Source organism: Branchiostoma belcheri, unplaced genomic scaffold (assembly GCF_001625305.1).
Source record: "Branchiostoma belcheri isolate BF01 breed outbred unplaced genomic scaffold, Haploidv18h27 scaffold110, whole genome shotgun sequence".
In the NCBI taxonomy this organism is placed as follows: domain Eukaryota; kingdom Metazoa; phylum Chordata; class Leptocardii; order Amphioxiformes; family Branchiostomatidae; genus Branchiostoma; species Branchiostoma belcheri.
In genome coordinates, this window is record NW_017802492.1 from 614,139 (window position 1) to 631,963 (window position 17,825).

The following is a 17,825-nucleotide window of genomic DNA, read 5'->3' on the forward strand; positions in this document are numbered from 1 at the left end:
ACAGCCACACAGGAATTCTCACAAAGAGACAACACGTCGTGCGGCATAGCGGTAGCGCGTTCGGCTCAGGACCAAGAGGTCCCGGGGTTCGAATCCTACCCATGGCACTTTACACGACTTTCCTCACTTCACTCAGGTGGAAATGCGTACCTATCTTCGATCCCGTGTTTGGGGACAGCCACACACCATCTACGTTAAAGAACCCACTACACTTATTGAAAAGAGTAGGGGACCTTCCCGGTGTGAGTGGTTCAAACCTTACAGTCCGGTCTTACGCAACTTCTACTTAGATGTACTGGTGTGTTACGCCTAAAGGCGGTTTACCGGTTATACAAAACAAACAAACAAAGACACACAGTAATTGTATTCATTATCAAGATTCTACAAGTACCCTGTTACATGACAATACAAACTCATTACATTCAATATCTTATTTCTTTAATTGTTGCTATCTTCACTCTTGGATTGCCAACACAGTATTATAAAAAGCATAATTATGTAACACATTCTTATAAAATGCAACAAGAGTATAACGTGAACATTATGACCTTCTGGTTTTGCAGTGCTTGCATAAATTTTGAACAGTGGAATATAACAAGAAACACTCAAGTAGTATAAAAAGATAACTAATGAGACATATTATATCAGCAACAACCTGTTAAATACATACACAATCTGGACGTAACATCTGATAGTCATTCTGCATTTGACATCTATAGCAATTTGGTCTCAAACTCTAGCTCTACACGTTGACAAAAGAATATGTCATCCTATCAAACTCTACTTTATTCTCCAAACAATTCTTGTCTAGAATAGCTTAACTTGCCATAAGGCCACAGCAAGTAATTTTTATGGATGACCTCCGCGCGTGCATTGATTTTGGCCTGTTCCCAGAGGAAACAAGAAATTCCACTTCTTGTAACTATGGCCAAAGAGTCACGACAGTGGGATAAGGGAAGATGTGGTTAAAGGAAAGAAATGGGACAGAAGAGCGACTGTCGTTCCATTGATTTATTGCTGTTTTCATGGCAAATAAGAGACTAGTTGGTTGTTACCTTGTGGCAAACAAGAAGGGCCAAAATAAAAGTAAGATGTCAAGATTTGAAATATACTAAGGGATGACAAATGTTGGGACACAAATTGAATGAGAGAACACAGTGTCTGTGCTTTCTCATTCAATTTGTGTCCTAACATTTGTGCTCTCTGCATTCAATTTGTGTCCTAACATATCGTCCTTTAGTATGTATATTTCAAATCTAGACATCTTGCTTTTTTTGGCCCTTGTTTTTTTTTGTGCTCTCGCATTAGATTTAGGGTCTGCATAGGACGTCATCCATAAAATTTACTTGCTGTGGCCTAAAAGCGGAAAGAACATTCTTGCTGTGAAGAGGATTTGCATAAGTCGAGGTTGTGTCATACGGGATGTCCCGGCTTCCTGACCACGTACTCTTCGGAATCCGATGACGCGTCCGTCTGCGACCCTCCCTCGTAATCCGAGAGGTCCGTCGCGCTGGTGTCCTCTCCCGTGAGGGACTCGGCTTCGTAGTCCGACCCCAGGTCCGACTCAGAGGAGTTGGCGAAGTCGTCCTCGTCTTCGCCCGTCATGGCGCCGTCCCCCGGTAGGGAGGAGTCCTCCTGCTCGCTGTCGCTGTCCAGCGTGCTGAAGCGGTGGGTGTCATCGAGGTTCAGGAAGGAACGCACTTCTCCCGCTATTCTGTGGTGGTCCCTGGAGAACAGTTGGGGGGTTGAGTTATAGTTGTAAAGTTCAAGCTTTGTTCCAACACAAGAAGGGAACTCACCAAAAATTTTCGATCAATTTTATCAGCCTTAGTAAGATGTATGATGTACTTGCTGACTCTCCGGAAGTTGGAAGTGTGGTGATGTCAGGAGTGCATCAAATGTGGCAGGAAGGCGGAATCTACCTCCGTTACAGTTCAGAGAGGGTTGATGGGCCCTGATGCAAATTGCCTCCTTCCCACCCCTCACAAAGTAGTCCTTCTCTGTGTCCAGTATGCGTACGTATTCAGTGTAACTGTGTGGCTCGGGGACTTGATATTTATGTGTTGTGAAACTTCTGAAGTAGTGGAACTGGGGCGCCTGTGCTCCAAAAAGGGGGGAAATGCTTATGTTTCCAAGTAAAGTGTTATATGGTAGATTTAGGAGTTCTTCTCTTGCTTCTAATTTTGCAGTCAAGATGCCCCATTTTCCATTAAATGCGTGCAGGTACTGCCCTAAAACTGAATGTACGTGTATGACACATACAGGGGAAGCATCCAAATGCACCTTCCCACATTGCTGACTTATAACTCAATATTCTAACATAATGTCTCCATAACCAAATGTGTGCTATTGCAAACAAAGATATATCAATATTTCAGTGACATGACGTGGTTATGAATGACAACAATAGGCAAAATGGTATGTAACAGTCCTTTGTCCTCCAGTAAATAAGGCAGTCCCAAGCTTACAATAGTTTGTGACGACTAGAATTATGTGTGACAAAAGAGGAGAAGATTGCCTACAGCCTTTTATTTAACACAAAGTAAATTTCCAATCATCAGTTGGTATGCACACAGGACTGGTCTTTGTGTTTGATACAGTGTATTCAAAAGCAAAAACAAAATTTTCGTTGACAAAAATAAATGTGAAAAACTGGCCATCACAAATATTGACATGTATGCTGCTTAGAATGAGAGTTTTATCTTTCTTTTTGAGGACGGAGTAAACAAAACTAGAATAACAAGGGGACATGTTACACACAAAAAAAACCTTTCATATATTCTAAACTAAAGCCTAGGCTCATAGATTCTTTAAATCTTACAAATTATAAACTTTAATTCCCATTGGCACAAAAGAGAAATTTTAAGTCATATCTACAATAGATAAGGCCACACTTTTTAATTTTATGGATGACATCCACGTGTGCATTGATTTTCGCCTGTTCTAAAAAAAATCACCTCCTCCAAGGCTCTGGCCTGGGTGCCATCCTCTTTACTCCATGGTAGCTAGTGACAATAGGGAGCCGACGGTAACTACGGAGGATAGTGTCCAGGCTGCCAAAGCTCCACGGAACTCAGTACAGGGCCAACTCATGAATGTCACAAAAGGCCAGTATGTGCCAAATTGTCGTAAAAGTCTCTATGTACTACTGCAAATTCACATTACCAGCTCTGTATTCCTGTGGTTTAGCAGCATTTTTTTTTGGCTGGAATTTATTTTATTCGCCCGCGCGCACTAGTTTGGTCGTCTTCAAAGGATGTCATCCTTAGAATTAAGTCAGTGTGGCCTGATTTAATCAAAAGGCCAACCTGGATTTTGGACACTGAACAAGACTATTTCTTGAGAGGGGTGAAGGAAGCCATATACATCAGGGCCCATCACCCTTCATTGAACCACGACAGGGGCCGACATCATCTACCAGATACCTTTCACCCAGTGTTGACGTCACACTTCAAAGAAGCCACGTGACAAGCTTCACTGGGTCAGTTTACTGAGGAAGACCAGAGTGACTGGTCGAAAGCTCTAGGTGAGAGAATTTTTTGTGTTGGACCAAAAGTTTGAGCTTTAAACAAAAGACCAACCTGTTGTCGCCCAACGTTGCAGCTTCTGTCATGGGTATGGAGTATCCTGACTGGAAGGACAGGACAACATGGCTGCCTGTACCCAGGTACCGGAATGTCTCCTGTTCAACCTCCACACTTACTATGTTGTAAATATCTGCAACAACTGCAATAAGGAAAGCACATGTAATTTACAGTCACATGGAACAGACGGATCTACATTGTATTTTGAAGGTCCATTATCATGTAAGAATGTACATTTACACTTACTATTTTTATACACTTATGTTGTATCATCCTATGTTATACATCCACACTTACTATTTTGTAAATATCTGCAACAACTGCAATAAGCACACACAGAACAGACAGATTTACATGTATTTTGAAGGTCTATTATCATGTAAGAATGTACATTTGTACATTCCAGACAACATGAATTGCAGACATTACATGCTGGGTAAATGGCTTGTTCAACCATCTACAATATTTAAAAATATAAATTCTGACAGAAAGTAATTTACATGCATTTGATACATTAGCTATCTTAGAACTTGATCCACTCACATCAACGTATCTTTTGTATACAATAATCAAAAGTCATGCCTGGATTCTGTACAGTAGAAAAAAGAGATAAGACATTTCTGCTTGTGAAAGATAATATCCTTTTTCTGCCCATTTGCTGTTTTGTATATTTGCTGTTTTGTTACTTGTTGCTGTTTTGTTACTATTATTTACCATTGTATGTACTCTTCTTTGTCAGGGGCTAATATTAGCAACCTGCTAGAGTTGCCCACCACTGTGTCCTGTAAGTTTCTATATTGCTCAATAATAAAAAAAGCAAATGCATAATGTTTACCTTTGCATATGGTCTGCTCTGTTAATTCTTACTCAAACACATTCATATAGATATACATTGTATATGGTGACAGGAGGTTAAGTCCTTCCTACTATAAAATTGCAACATTATGTAACCCAACACCAGTTACCAAGGTGACAGACATCTGGCCCAGGCTAGGTCATTGACCTTATTTGTTTGCAGAAGAGGAAACTGAGCAAAAACAATGTTTTCTTTTAGTAAACATAAAAATATACTATCCCAAGTGCATCAGTGGTTCCTTACTTTCTCTTTGCTCCTGTTTGGGCCTGAGGATCGCCTGCATCAAACTGAACTTCTTCACAGTCACCTTCCCTGTCATCTTGTCAAATATACACTCCTGACATTCAGAACAGACAGGCTGAGTTAGCAATGGTGAGGGGAGGAATACTAAACTGTGCTTCATCATGTATGTGAATTCCCATTCTTCTTCTTCCCTTAAGCGTATTTTTGAGGTGAAAACATTAAAGGTTGCAGTACATATTAGAGGCATCCAATGCTTCAGTATTTCAGGCTGGCAAAACAACAAAAACATATTCTGGATGATGAAATCTGTATTAATATTGAAATTTATTGTACTACCATTTCTTAGGACATTTTTGTCATCATTTCATACTTGTAGCATTTGAAATAGCTCAATATGCGAGGTGTCTCTTTATTTTGGGGTACCACCCATAAATAGCTAGAACTTGCCTAAGATACAAAACAAGCAACCATTTTCTGTCAGCAACATCACATTTTTGCCTCAGACATATCACTATGCTATGGGACAGGATTGATTTAACTTACTAGCACTACATTCAAAGAATGACCAAAGAATGACCAGCAAATAAATTAACTTTGGAAAACGTGGTTTTGCCGCCCTGAAATTGCATTGGATACCTTTAAGTCCTTTATGTTACACATATGTGATAATAACCTGGCACTCACCTCCCAATCCTCCATACACGATACACCCACCACTAAACAGGCTGTGATGTAGAACAGACTCCATAAGATGTGATCTGAAAAAAATGTTCAGGTCTGAACTTTATGTGACATTTACCTTTTCAACACATTTGTCAACATTACTCAGTATCTGTACTTAGCATTACTATTAGTGAGTATTAAGCTTTGGTTAGGTATGTCCTCTCAGATAGGACGTAAAGCCAGAGGTCCCATGTTTGAGGAGAACCACACCTCAAGCATGTTAAAAATCCCACCACACTCATTGAAAAGAGTAGGGGTCCATCGTGATAGCGGATAGCCTGGTTACCAGACCTATTATAGCTCCAGAGTCCTACATTCTATTTGCAGAGAGGCTGTAGGACTAGGGAGCTATACTAGGTCTGGTAACCAGGCTAGTTAGTGAATCAAACCTTACAGTTCCAAAACTGGTGTGTTTAATACATGTAAAGGTCACGATTTACCAGTTATGTCAAACAAAGTAACCAGACCATACATTCACCCCACACCCAAATACTATAAGCTGCAGGTTTTCCTGTAAGGTTAGTCAAACTTACTGTACAGCTGAGAAAATTACTCCCAACATCTAGTATGTTAACCCTCTCTGTACCAAGGTTGGACCAGACTGTACAACTGGACTGTAGCAGTGGGAGGAGGGTTAAGGGGTGTTGTTGACAAAATCAGGACATTTCTTTACCTCCACTGAAATAAGCAGCTCCAACCCCAACAGCCACGAAGCCTGGTAGATAAACGGAAGGTTGATATATGATTAAAGTCATATCATAATATCTAAGGTTGGAGGTTCAACAAATATGTTTTATAGTATAAAAGTATTTCAAGACATAGATATATAACACATTGCTAACACTCACTTACAGATCATGGTCTCATTTTAGAAACCTCTACTGTTAACAGATCATGAGATAGGCAATTATTGCATTCATTTCACTTCATTCATTTCACTTCATTCATTCATTCATTCATTCATTCATCTCTCTTCATTCATTCAGTCTTTTTTCTTACTTTCTTCATTCATTCATTCATTCATTCCTTTCTTTCTTCATTCATTCATTCTTTTCTCTTACTTTCTTCATTCATTCATTTCTATTTCTTTCTTCATTCATTCATTCATTCATTCATTCATTCATTCATTCATTCACAAGATGGGTGGTAATTTATGCATGGGCTCATATTGATTTTATTCATTCAGCCATTCAGTCACACGCCCATGCATAACCTTCAAAATGATTATGAAGGGAATATAATATCTAATAGCCCACTGGTACAACCCAGACTTGGTTTTGTTGCCTAATAAGGGTTACCCAAATGTGACCGTACATGTATTTCAGAAATTCTGGTTACTACCAAAAAGATGAACTTGTACTGAAAGATTTAACGTTAACGTTAACGTTATAAATATAAATAAAAATAATTTTTTTCACTCACCTACAAGTAGACTCCAAGACCTGATTCCGGGTGATCTCTTCAAAAATAAGATCAGGGGAGTTTTCTTCTTGATCTTCATGTAAACCATCTTGTCCCCAAGTCTTTCTCGTCGTTCTTTTCTCAAAATACAGGACTCCAATTTACACCCAGTTCACAAAAACACGCATGTTAACGAACGTTAGCATCGGTGGTGAATATTATGCGTTGTTGAGTGCACCACATACATTTCCTAGACCTTGGAGGTGAGAGAAAGAAGTATGATAACGCGTTACGTGAATTGCATGCACCGGTAAGTCGCTTAATCCTACCGCACCACATAAAACATTCCGTCAAACATGCTACAATTTTTTTTTTGTGTCGTGCAGCTGCAAAAAGAAAACCACCGCACCAATATTTATTTACATCCACTTCCGGGTTACAGCCAGAGGTATTGCACCAGCTCGTCTCATCCAATCAAAATGGACAAGGAAGAAAAATTGACCAATCAAAACTCTTGAAATGCACGCAACAACCAATCAGCAGTGAGGAGAAGGGCACGTACAGTAAAAGGATAGGGAATTTTCAAAATGGCGTCAAAATTTAGCGGAGTTTTGCAACTCACGGATTTGGACGACTTTATCACCCCGTCACAGGTGAGTTAAGTCGCATTTTATTAGTTTTGGCAATGCAGGACACATACTTTATCATTTGAAGCTGTTCACACAAATGTGCCACACTTAGATATTCAAAGAGACTCACGCAAATGTTGCATGTAGAAAGTGTGTGTGTCGACGCGCAAAAAGTTCTGAATTCTATAGCTTCATAATTTGTTGTAGACGCTCATACCTGTGTTGTCACCGTAGCCACGCTTGCTTGGAGAGTTACTGCACACCTTGACGTCCCATTGGCGTACGTTGTCGCTGAATATTCACTGTCGTCGTAACTGCACGCTGACCAAGGTGTGTGTGACAAGGACGTACTTGTCACTGCAATACCGAGCAATGTCGCTAGAGGGCACTCATGAACAGTCATGGTGAAAAAAAAGTTTGTGGAAGCGGGCCAAACTTTTCGATGAAAACGCTGCCACGATTGACTCCTTTGTAAAGCAAATATTAGATGATTAGATTGTTAGTGTAGCCTCAAACTCTTTCAAAGACACTGATACGTGACACGAATATATTTTAGCCACAAGACAAGGTGAATAAACATTTACGTTGCTCATACTCCGCCATTGCTTACATGGGTTTCGGCACGTAGAACGTTTCGGTACGAATTTCATAACAGGCAATACGTAAGGGTCTTTGTGTAGGATAGAGTGGGCGTAACGGTACATGGGACTAAAGCCAACCTGAGGCCCGCTAGCTGTAAACAAAGCCTGGCGATTTCTACTTGTTGTGGGATTATAATGGCTTTTACAGAACGACCCGATTTTAAGGTTTCTCAGCAAGATTTAACTACTAGTAGCAGGGCCAAAGAGCGGATCTAACTACATGTAAGGAGTCGGTATGCTGTAGGTACACAATGGACCAAGGAAAGAAGAAAATTACGTGTTGTGGAGAGTGTGTCTCAAAGGTGTTTTTTTCCAGGCTTTGATATGTTGTTAACAATAACATGCACACCTGTGTTGTACATGTACATGTACCTTGCTTCTTTGTTGTGACTGGACTTTTTTTTCAGGTCAAGATTAAAATACAATCTAATAATTTAGCTTTTCACATGGGTGCATTGTGTTTTCAACCATTGTTTGATTTGTCTCTTAAATTAAGTGCTTAATTTCCAGGAAGTCAAGTCATGCCGAAATATATTTTTTTTCCAGGAATGCATCAAGCCTGTGAAGGTTGAGAAGACGGCAGGTGAGGTGGGGAAGATTAAGATTCACAACGACGGCAGCTACGTGCAGGTGGCACAGGTGCGCATACATTATGTAGCAAAGATACTTAACCTCCTCCCTGCTTTCACCCATCCACAGTTTATGGCAGAAATATTTGTTTACACTATGGAAAATTCATCTTGAATTTTACTGATGGTATACATTGAGCAGGGCTCGAAATTCATTTTTGGGAATAGGTGCACCCAACCTGAAAAATTGGGCACACAATTTTTTGGGGGTACACCATATACGTAGAATGTCAGCAAAACATTGCCATCGGGCATCGTCAAGTGTCATCCTCTATATGTTATGTGGCCACAGTTTCGCCCAGAGAACATTGCAAGGTTGCCAACATGCAATTTTGTATATGCCATGTATGTATATGCCATTGACCTCTGAACTTGAATCTGGACCTGAACCTAAATGTGAGTTTAGGTACACAGCACTTAAGATATTACATTTGCTAATACTTGTGATATTCATTTTCAACTTCTCATTTTGCAGGTGTTTTTTCCCCACATGTCATATTGATTTTTCTCATTTAAACTGGACAAACAGTTGCCCAAGCATGTGACTGTCACGTGTACCAAAAATGGTAAAATATTTACTATAGGGATCCTTGACATATTTTTTGGATACCGCCCAAATAGTAAAGGACTCATCTTGGGGCTTGTTACTGTACATGTGCTCTTTTGAATGTCCAGAGTATGAAAGACTGATACAAATACAAAAGTACTAATGAGAGGCAATACATGTAATATGTTTCAACTATCATACAGATTGCCTTATTCAGAATATTTCTAGTTTTGGCCCCCTGAAATTGCATTTGTGGGTTTGGCTCGAAACCAAGAGGTCCTGAGTTCAAATCCTGCCATGCTACCAATCTTTTACTCTCCAAGCAGAGGTTGGTGGGGGAAGATCGTCACCGTTTTATATATGAAACATAGAAATCATATATAAAACGGTGACGATCTTCCCCCACCAACCTCTGCTTGGAGAGTACCAATCTTTGTACCCTTGGGAAAGGCACTTTACACAAATTTCCTCACTTCACTCAGGTGTAAATGAGTACCTAGCTTTGGTTAGGGACGTGCCACGGATAGGACGTTAAATGGAGGACTGGTCCCGTGTTTGGGAGAGCCACACCTCATGCACGTTAAAGAACCCAAGTGCCCACACTTATTGAAAAGTCATTCCCTGTGTGAGTGGTTCAAACCTTACAGTCTGGTGTTACGCAGCTTGTACTTACATGTACAAAACTCATGTGTTACGCCTATAGAGGCAGTGTACCAGTTATGCAAGACAAACAAATGTTAATCCAGTGTTGTTCTGTGTTGACAGACAGGAGAAGAAGTGAAGCTGCAGAAGGCTAAGATCACGCTGAATGACTGTCTGGCCTGCAGCGGCTGTATCACGTCTGCCGAGGCCGTCCTCATCACGCAGCAGAGCCAGGACGAACTCTACAGGGTGTTAGAACAGAACAGGCAAGCACAGGTAAACTGTGAACACTCCCAGTGTTACAGGGTCTTAGAACAGAACAGGCAAGCACAGGTAAACAGAACAGGCAAGCACAGGTAAACAGAACAGGCAAGCACAGGTAAACAGAACAGACAAGCACAGGTAAACAGAACAGGCAAGCACAGGTAAACAGAACAGACAAGCACAGGTAAACAGAACAGGCAAGCACAGGTAAACAGAACAGGCAAGCACAGGTAAACAATGAACACTATTGATCAGAGAGTGATAAGGCCTAGGGAAAAAAAATGTTTCCCGACCGACCCTAGAAAAACCGCGTACCCTAGTCTTTTTTTTGTGTGGAACCCTGAAAGGAACATGAATTTGTCAAGCTAATCAATCTTATTTAGCGCCATAATCTGACACCTGAGGGATGAAACATTGTACAGTAAGCTTCCCAACATTGCCATTGAAAACCACAAGTGTGCTCATGCAAGTTTTAATTATTACAGTACTGTTTAAAACTTGCATGAGCACACTAGTATTGTATAATTAAGTTGGATCACGAGAGATCACAAAGTCTAAAAAAAAAATCCCTACCTACCAACCTTAATTTCTTCATGGCTAAAATAGGAAATGCAACATTTTTTCCCTAGGCCTTAGATTTAGACATTGTTCATTTTTTTGTTCCCTGTTGATCTGAAAGAGTAAATCCTGTGTGTTTGATTTCCCCCCAGACATCACAGGAGAAGTTAGTGGTGATTTCCATCTCCCCTCAGTCCAGAACATCGCTGGCAGCCAGGTACAACCTGTCCAGTCTGGACACAGCCAGGAAACTCACCGGCTTCTTCAAACAACTGGGTAATATTTCAGTCATTCAACCACTTTTATATACATGTATCAAATCACTAGTAGTTCAATGGACCTATACCATTATTACGTCACAGTTTGTTTACCTATTCTAAAGAACATTCTAGAACGGTCAGTTAAAGAATAAAGATCATTTCAAAGTTTTCAAAGTAAGGTATGTCTGATTTTTGCTGCGTCTAGTTGTGTTGACACAGCATTACATGCCGTAATGGATGATTTAGTTTTGACATTAGACAAAAGTAGTACTGTATTAAAAGCCTTATATTAGGCTAACGCTACACAAACACACACCGCGCTATGCACCCCTGTATAATATAAGCGTCGATTGACCGGCATTCATTGCGGTAAACAAACTGTGACGTTTTAATGGTATAGGTCCATTGCCCTTTTTATTTAGTGTTGTGTTGTGTTTAGTGTTTAGGCCACACTGACTTAATCTTAGAGATGACAGACCCCCAAACTTGTTTGTGTGGGCGAATACCCTCCCCCGCCTCCCCCCCAAAAATGCTGCTAAACTGCAGGAATACAAAGCTGGTATACCGGTAATTGTGAATTTGCAGTAGCACATATCAACTTATACGACAGGCCAGCGCAGTTGTGAATCAGCACTGTACTGAGTTCTGGGGTTCCGTCGAGCTTCAGCAGCCTGGGTGCCATCCTCCTTAGTTACCACTGGCTCCCTTTTGTTGCTAGCTATCATTGGCTACGAAGGATGGCACCCAGGCTAAATCCTCGGAGGAGGTGTTTTTTTTGTTGGAGAACAGGCCAAAATCAATGTGCGCGCAGATATCATCCATAAAATTGTGTGGTCTTACTGTAGAAACTATATCCCAAGTTTAAAGTTAAAATTTTTGTTCGTCCGACACAAAAAATTCTCTCACCTAGAGCTTTCGACCAATTATAATGTATGCTCTCATGATCATTGTGTAAATTCTCCCCAGGTGCACATTACGTGTTTGACACGACGTTTACGCGTGACTTCAGCCTGCTGGAGAGCCAGCGAGAGTTCGTCCAGAGATTTCAGAACAAGGACACGTCCGCCCCCCTCCCCATGTTAGCTTCTGCCTGTCCAGGTAAACAGTTCTGACCCTCATGTACTCAGAACTAAGATTGATTGATTGATGTGCACATATGTAATAAAAACAAAGTTTACAAAATATAGGATACATACAAAAGATAGGTTATTTGTGTAAGATTGATATGCATTTAGTTGCATGCTATATCTTGTTTTTATGACTGTACTTATATCTATACACACATTTTTTGTTAAGTATGGGATTTTATTAAAATGTAATGTATCTCTGTAAGTTCTAGGAAAAAATGTTTGTTTCCTGTTTCCCGACCGACCCTAGAAAAAACTGCCAACCCTATGCTAGCCTTTTTTTAGGTGGACGCCTGCAAGGGACATAAATTTTTCAAGCTGATCGACCTTTTCCAGCTCCATGATCTGACACCTGAGTGATGAAACGTTGCACAATCAGTGAAAAGGGTCCTCATGCAAGTTTTACTTTGTCCAAGAGTATGGTAAAAGTTGGATCACAAGTTGGATCACTAGAGATTGCCAAAGACTTTAAATAAAGAAAAGAAAAAAAAACAAAAATAATCCCTACCTACCGACCCTAATTTTTTCAGGACTGAAACACGAAACAACACATTTTTTTCCTAGGCCTAAGACTGACAACTGTTTTTTTCTTGCTGAATGTAAAGTATTTGTTTTCTACAGGTTGGATCTGCTATGCAGAGAAGACCCATGGAGAGTATGTGTTACCTTACATCAGTACCACCAAGTCTCCTCAGCAGATCATGGGCTCTCTAGTCAAGGATCACTTCTCCAAACAACAAGGGAAACCTCCTGACCAGGTGTCTATCATCAGTATCATATCTTCTTTCCTCATCTTCTTCTTTGCTTTTTTACCACCAGATAACCCCAGCTAAGGCAAAGTAGTGTTCACTAGTGCTGTGTACCTAAACCCACGTTCAGGTTCAGGTCCGGATTAAGTCCAGAGGTTTAGGTTCACGTCCAGACTTGTAAGTTCTGACCTAAACCCAGGGCATATACAAAATCTGGACGGAAGTTCTCAGTGAACATTTCCCAATGGAAAATGGGGCATCTTTACCACAGAATTTTGCAGCAAGCACTACAGGCTACACTACCAGGGTTTAGAAGCAAGATATGTTGTTTGTGGGGCACGTCTGGGCAAAACTGTGGCCACATACATGTAATTTACGGAGGCTGACACTTGACGATGCCCAATGATTTATTCATTTTGCAGCGCAAATTTTTGACAGGGGAATATGATTTTTTTAAAGTCCGGAACTAGTTCCAGACATTAATTTTTTTTTACTTGAACCTAAACAAAGTCCAGAACTACACAGAACTAGTTCCAACGAACCGGTACACAGCACTAGCTTTGTCCTGCAACAGTCCTTAGTAGTGCTACATACTGGTTCACTGGACTTGGATCCGGACTTGTAAGAATGTTTAGGTTCAAGTCCAAAAAAACCTAAAAGTCAAGAACCGAGTCCGGACTTATTGCCATAAAAGACCATTTCACATACCCCTTTTCTTTCCAAACCACCTAAAACCTTCCGTAGATTGCAAAATCTTTGCTACAAAATGAAGAAAACATTGCCATCTGGCATCGTCAAGTACCGGCCTCCATGTTATATGTGGCCAAAGTTTCACCCAGACAACATTGCAGGGTTGCCAACATGCAATATTGTATATGCCATGGGTTTAGGTCCAGACTTACAAGTCTGGAACTGAACCTAAACCTCTGGACTTGAATCCGGACCTGAACCTAAAATTGGGTTTAGGTATGCATCACTAGTCCTTAGTAGCTTGCCGGAGTGTGTGAAATAACACAATACTTATCTTGTCCCCCACCACAGATATACCACGTGACAGTCATGCCGTGTTTTGATAAGAAGCTGGAGGCGTCCAGAGAAGATTTCTACAACGACGTGTACAGAACCAGAGACGTGGACTGTGTCATAACTTCTGGTGAGTCCTGCAAACAAAATCTGTACAACTGGACCAGTAGGTTTGACAAAACATCTTATTACCTGGATGTCTAACCTTCTGGTGACCGACGGACCAGTAGGTTTGTTTGTCAATACACATGAGCAAAAGTTGTGCAATTATTAGCTTGTGACAGTTTTTGTTGACGAAAAAAATACATTATGTATATTTTGTACCTGTTTGACTTTTGTGCTCAGTGTGCACAATTATGGACTACTGTACCAGAGAATTTCTAAAGATTGAACTATGACTTAACCCTTAACCCCTTTTTGCTTTGGTACCCAGGTGAGGTAGAGGCAATGTTAGAGAAGGAGGGGATCTCACTGGTAGATGTCACCCCTGCAGACCTGGACACCTTGTAAGTTAAACATAGTTCCTATGCCAAGACTATTGTAAACTCAGTTCAAGGGGATTTGCTATGCCAAGACTATTGAATCTCGGTTCAAGGGGGTTTGCAGTGTTATACATGTAGTTGGTTATGATGTACAGTATACAATCTGTGCTTCCAGGTTCAGTAGTACACCAGGAGCTGAACTTCTCAGTCACAGTGGAGGTGGGTCAGGGGGATACCTGGAGCACATCTTCAGATACGCTGCTAGGGAACTCTTCGGACAAGACGTGCAATCAGTGAATTACAGGACACTCAGGTAGGTTTCTTTCTTTGATCACAATTCTGTATTGAAACTGTATTAAGTGGTTATAGCACATTATCTTATAGCCAGCAGACGTTGACCAATCAGAAGGCTCCATTTCTCATCAGTTATCAGGCCATTCTAAGTGGTCGGTTATTCGTATAACTGACCACTTTTTGGACAGTATCACCACTCTCACTTGGTGGGTTTATTTGGTGGTTATTGCACCTGACCAGGGATTATCTCACCATATACACTTCGGGGTGGGGCATTAACCCTTTATTAGATCACATACTGAAGGAATGAAAACAGTCCTGTAAGAAATTTTGCCCAGAAATGTTGGTTAGAAGTAGTTTATGAGAATATATGCATCACAAGTGCATATCATGATATAAGGCCACACCAATTTAATTTCTTGGTTAACGGATTTTTCTAGAAAAATAATGGAGCGGGCGGGCGAAAAAAAAATAAAAATAAAAACAGGCCTAGGCATCGTATTATGGCCCAAAATGGTACGATAGGAGCCATGAAGGCAACACACCAGGCAGGTTCAAAATTTAAACAATGAATTTTGAACTTTTAATGATATCATTGCATTGAAGGATGGAATAACTGTAACAACTAGGATGAAAGAACTGTTTTCAACTGTTCAGGACGAAATATGAGCATTTTGCAGTTGATTCTGGATTTTTATTTTTATTTGCAAATCAGAAAAAAAATGAAGCGGCGAATCCGTTAACCAAGAAATTAAATTGGTGTGGCCTAAGCTACAAAATTACAAGATATTATATACTTTCAGTTGTGAAAACCAAATCTATTTTTGGCTTACACAGTGATTTAAGTTTTCATGTTTTCCTTATACTATCTCTGTGTCTTCTAGGAACAAAGACTTTAAGGAGGTGACACTGGAGGTGGAAGGGAAGGTAGTTCTAAAGTTTGCCCTGGCCTACGGCTTCAGGAACATCCAGAACATGGTTCAGAAGATCAAACGAGGGAAGTCACCCTACCAGTTTGTGGAGGTCATGGCATGTCCCTCAGGTATTGTCTTTGTACATGTCACAGTAGAGATGCAAATCCAGTAGAGTTGGCAACTCTACTAGTAGAGATGGGAATCCTAGTATGTATACTACTGAGTTCCTACTGAGTTGGGAACTCTACTAGTAGAGATGGGAATTCCAGTCTCTACTAGTAGAGATGGGAATTCTGGTGTTTTTACTCCAATATCTACTAGGAGTGTTCCAAATTCTCTTACCAGACATTGGAATTCTAATCTTTTATAGGACAAATGGGAATTCTTTGAGTTAGACCAGGATATTCTCCAATTCTAGCAAGGAACAATTTTTTTTAAAAATACTAGTAGACTGAACACCTAAAGTTTCAAATTTATCATATTATAAGGTAAGCCTACATTCACAATTACTATAGATTTAGTTAATTAAATTGCTTCATATTTCAGATATCAAATTGTGCTTCTATCAATACATTCATATCAATTCTGCTTTTTGCTGCTCATCATCTGCCATATCTTCTGTTCACTTTGACATCAACTTTAGAACTGGCTTGGTATGACTGATTAGCTCTTATATACCCAGTCACTAACTAACTGGAAAAACCGGTTTAGCACATTGGGTCTCTAACTCATAATGGCCTGATGCAAATGTCTCTGTTTTACATTTCAGTGGCAAAAAAATTGAGTGATGTTGGGTAATGATTGAGGTGTGAAAATATTCAGTCTATTTTCCAAAACATTTTTAGGTAACTAATATGACTGTGCCCTGCTAGAATTAGGTAACTAATATGACTGTGCCCTGCTAGAATCGTATAAATACGATTCCCATCTCTACTAGTAGAGTTGCCAACTCTACTGGATTTGCATCTCTACTGTGACATACATGTGTATCCTCCTGTACATTTCCATTGTAAGGAGTATATTTCAGTATACAAGGAAGATGTTTTAGGTCCTAGGTTCATAATCTTAAATTCAGACCATCATTTCCTTTTCTTGAATTGCTGCCGATCATTGAAAATGCAGGAAATTCATTGGCTCACGCCTTCGGTGCTTGACATAATGTTATGCCAAACAAAATTGCAATGAAGGAAAAAGAATCAGGCCAGGTAGAAAACTGATTCAGACTTGTGTTTTCTACTATCATAGGATATTGATCATCATTCATGATGATTTCATCAGGTTTGTAGAACAAAGAATATTAGCCAGGTATTATTCCTACCTTGCTTATGTCACACTGATTTAATTTATTGGTTCTTGGATTTGTCTCTTCATTCTGAATCAACTCAAATAAGCTCATACTTTGCCCCCAACAGTTAAGGAAAGTCCTTTTCTTCCTAGTTGTAACAGTTTTCCCATCTATCAATGCAGTGGTTTGATTAAAAGTTCAAAATCATACTTTAAATATTAACCCAGCATTTGGGGCTATAATAGGATGCCTAGACCTGTTTTTATTCTTATTTTTCTTTTACCCTGTCACGTCATATTTTTTCTGAAAAAAACCTGAAAACCAACAAATTAAATTGATGTGGCCTTACGAGCAGTACACTAGTCAGAAGCTCTGAGGAAGGTGTCCGATAGACATCAAAACATTAGCAAGGTAGGAAGAATACCTTGGGGATTTATAACATCATGTTTGTACTCTACAGGATGTCTGAATGGAGGAGGGCAGGTCAGAATAGGAGACAAGGAGGCAGACAAGGATCTCCTGACCAGAGCAGAGGAGTTGTACTCCGCCCTGCCTGTTAGAACTCCTGAGGACAACCCTGCGATAGAGTCCCTGTACACAGAGTGGCTGAGTGGGAGGAGCAGTGAGAAGGCCAGACAGATGCTGCACACGTCCTACCATCCTGTAGAAAAGATGACTAACGCTCTAGCAATCAAATGGTGATCACAGTGATGTTTTAGTTAGTTGCTTTTATGCATACTTAGGCCACCGCAAGTAAATTTTATGGATGACATCCTCAGCAGACTTCAAATCGAATGTGATAGGGCAAAAAAAAAAAACGAGGTGGGCCCCACAAAACAAGATTCCTGTCAACTGTTTACTGTCAACTATTACAACGTCCATTTGTCACTGAAACAACACTGAAAAATAAAAGTTGTACATCATTAAAATCATTGTACAAATGGTTTTGATTCAATGGGAACATATAAAAGGAA

At 40.2% G+C, this 17,825-nt stretch overlaps 2 protein-coding genes across 3 annotated transcripts; one reads left to right on the top strand and one right to left on the bottom strand.

The window, feature by feature from the left end:
* Positions 1 to 1,281: 1,281 nt before the first annotated feature.
* Positions 1,282 to 7,243, bottom strand: LOC109486927 (uncharacterized protein C17orf62 homolog). Its single transcript, XM_019790836.1, has 6 exons — positions 6,829 to 7,243; positions 6,080 to 6,121; positions 5,368 to 5,441; positions 4,684 to 4,777; positions 3,582 to 3,726; positions 1,282 to 1,726 (listed from the first exon to the last, which is right to left on the bottom strand). The coding sequence occupies exons 1-6, from the start codon at positions 6,914 to 6,916 to the stop codon at positions 1,414 to 1,416; spliced, it is 756 nt and encodes a 251-aa protein (XP_019646395.1). The 5' UTR covers positions 6,917 to 7,243; the 3' UTR covers positions 1,282 to 1,413.
* Positions 7,244 to 7,374: 131 nt separating this feature from the next.
* Positions 7,375 to 17,790, top strand: LOC109486897 (cytosolic Fe-S cluster assembly factor narfl-like). 2 transcript variants are annotated; one of them, XM_019790807.1, is made up of 11 exons: positions 7,375 to 7,460; positions 8,624 to 8,716; positions 10,019 to 10,171; positions 10,870 to 10,993; positions 11,944 to 12,075; positions 12,726 to 12,862; positions 13,895 to 14,006; positions 14,310 to 14,382; positions 14,534 to 14,671; positions 15,537 to 15,694; positions 17,312 to 17,790. In XM_019790807.1, exons 1-11 carry the CDS (start codon positions 7,395 to 7,397, stop codon positions 17,551 to 17,553), a joined length of 1,428 nt encoding a protein of 475 aa, XP_019646366.1. In that variant the 5' UTR covers positions 7,375 to 7,394; the 3' UTR covers positions 17,554 to 17,790. The 2 variants fall into 2 exon arrangements, with proteins under 2 accessions (XP_019646366.1, XP_019646374.1); XM_019790815.1 differs by lacking the exon at positions 7,375 to 7,460 and adding an exon at positions 8,088 to 8,379.
* The last annotated feature ends 35 nt before the right edge of the window (positions 17,791 to 17,825 follow it).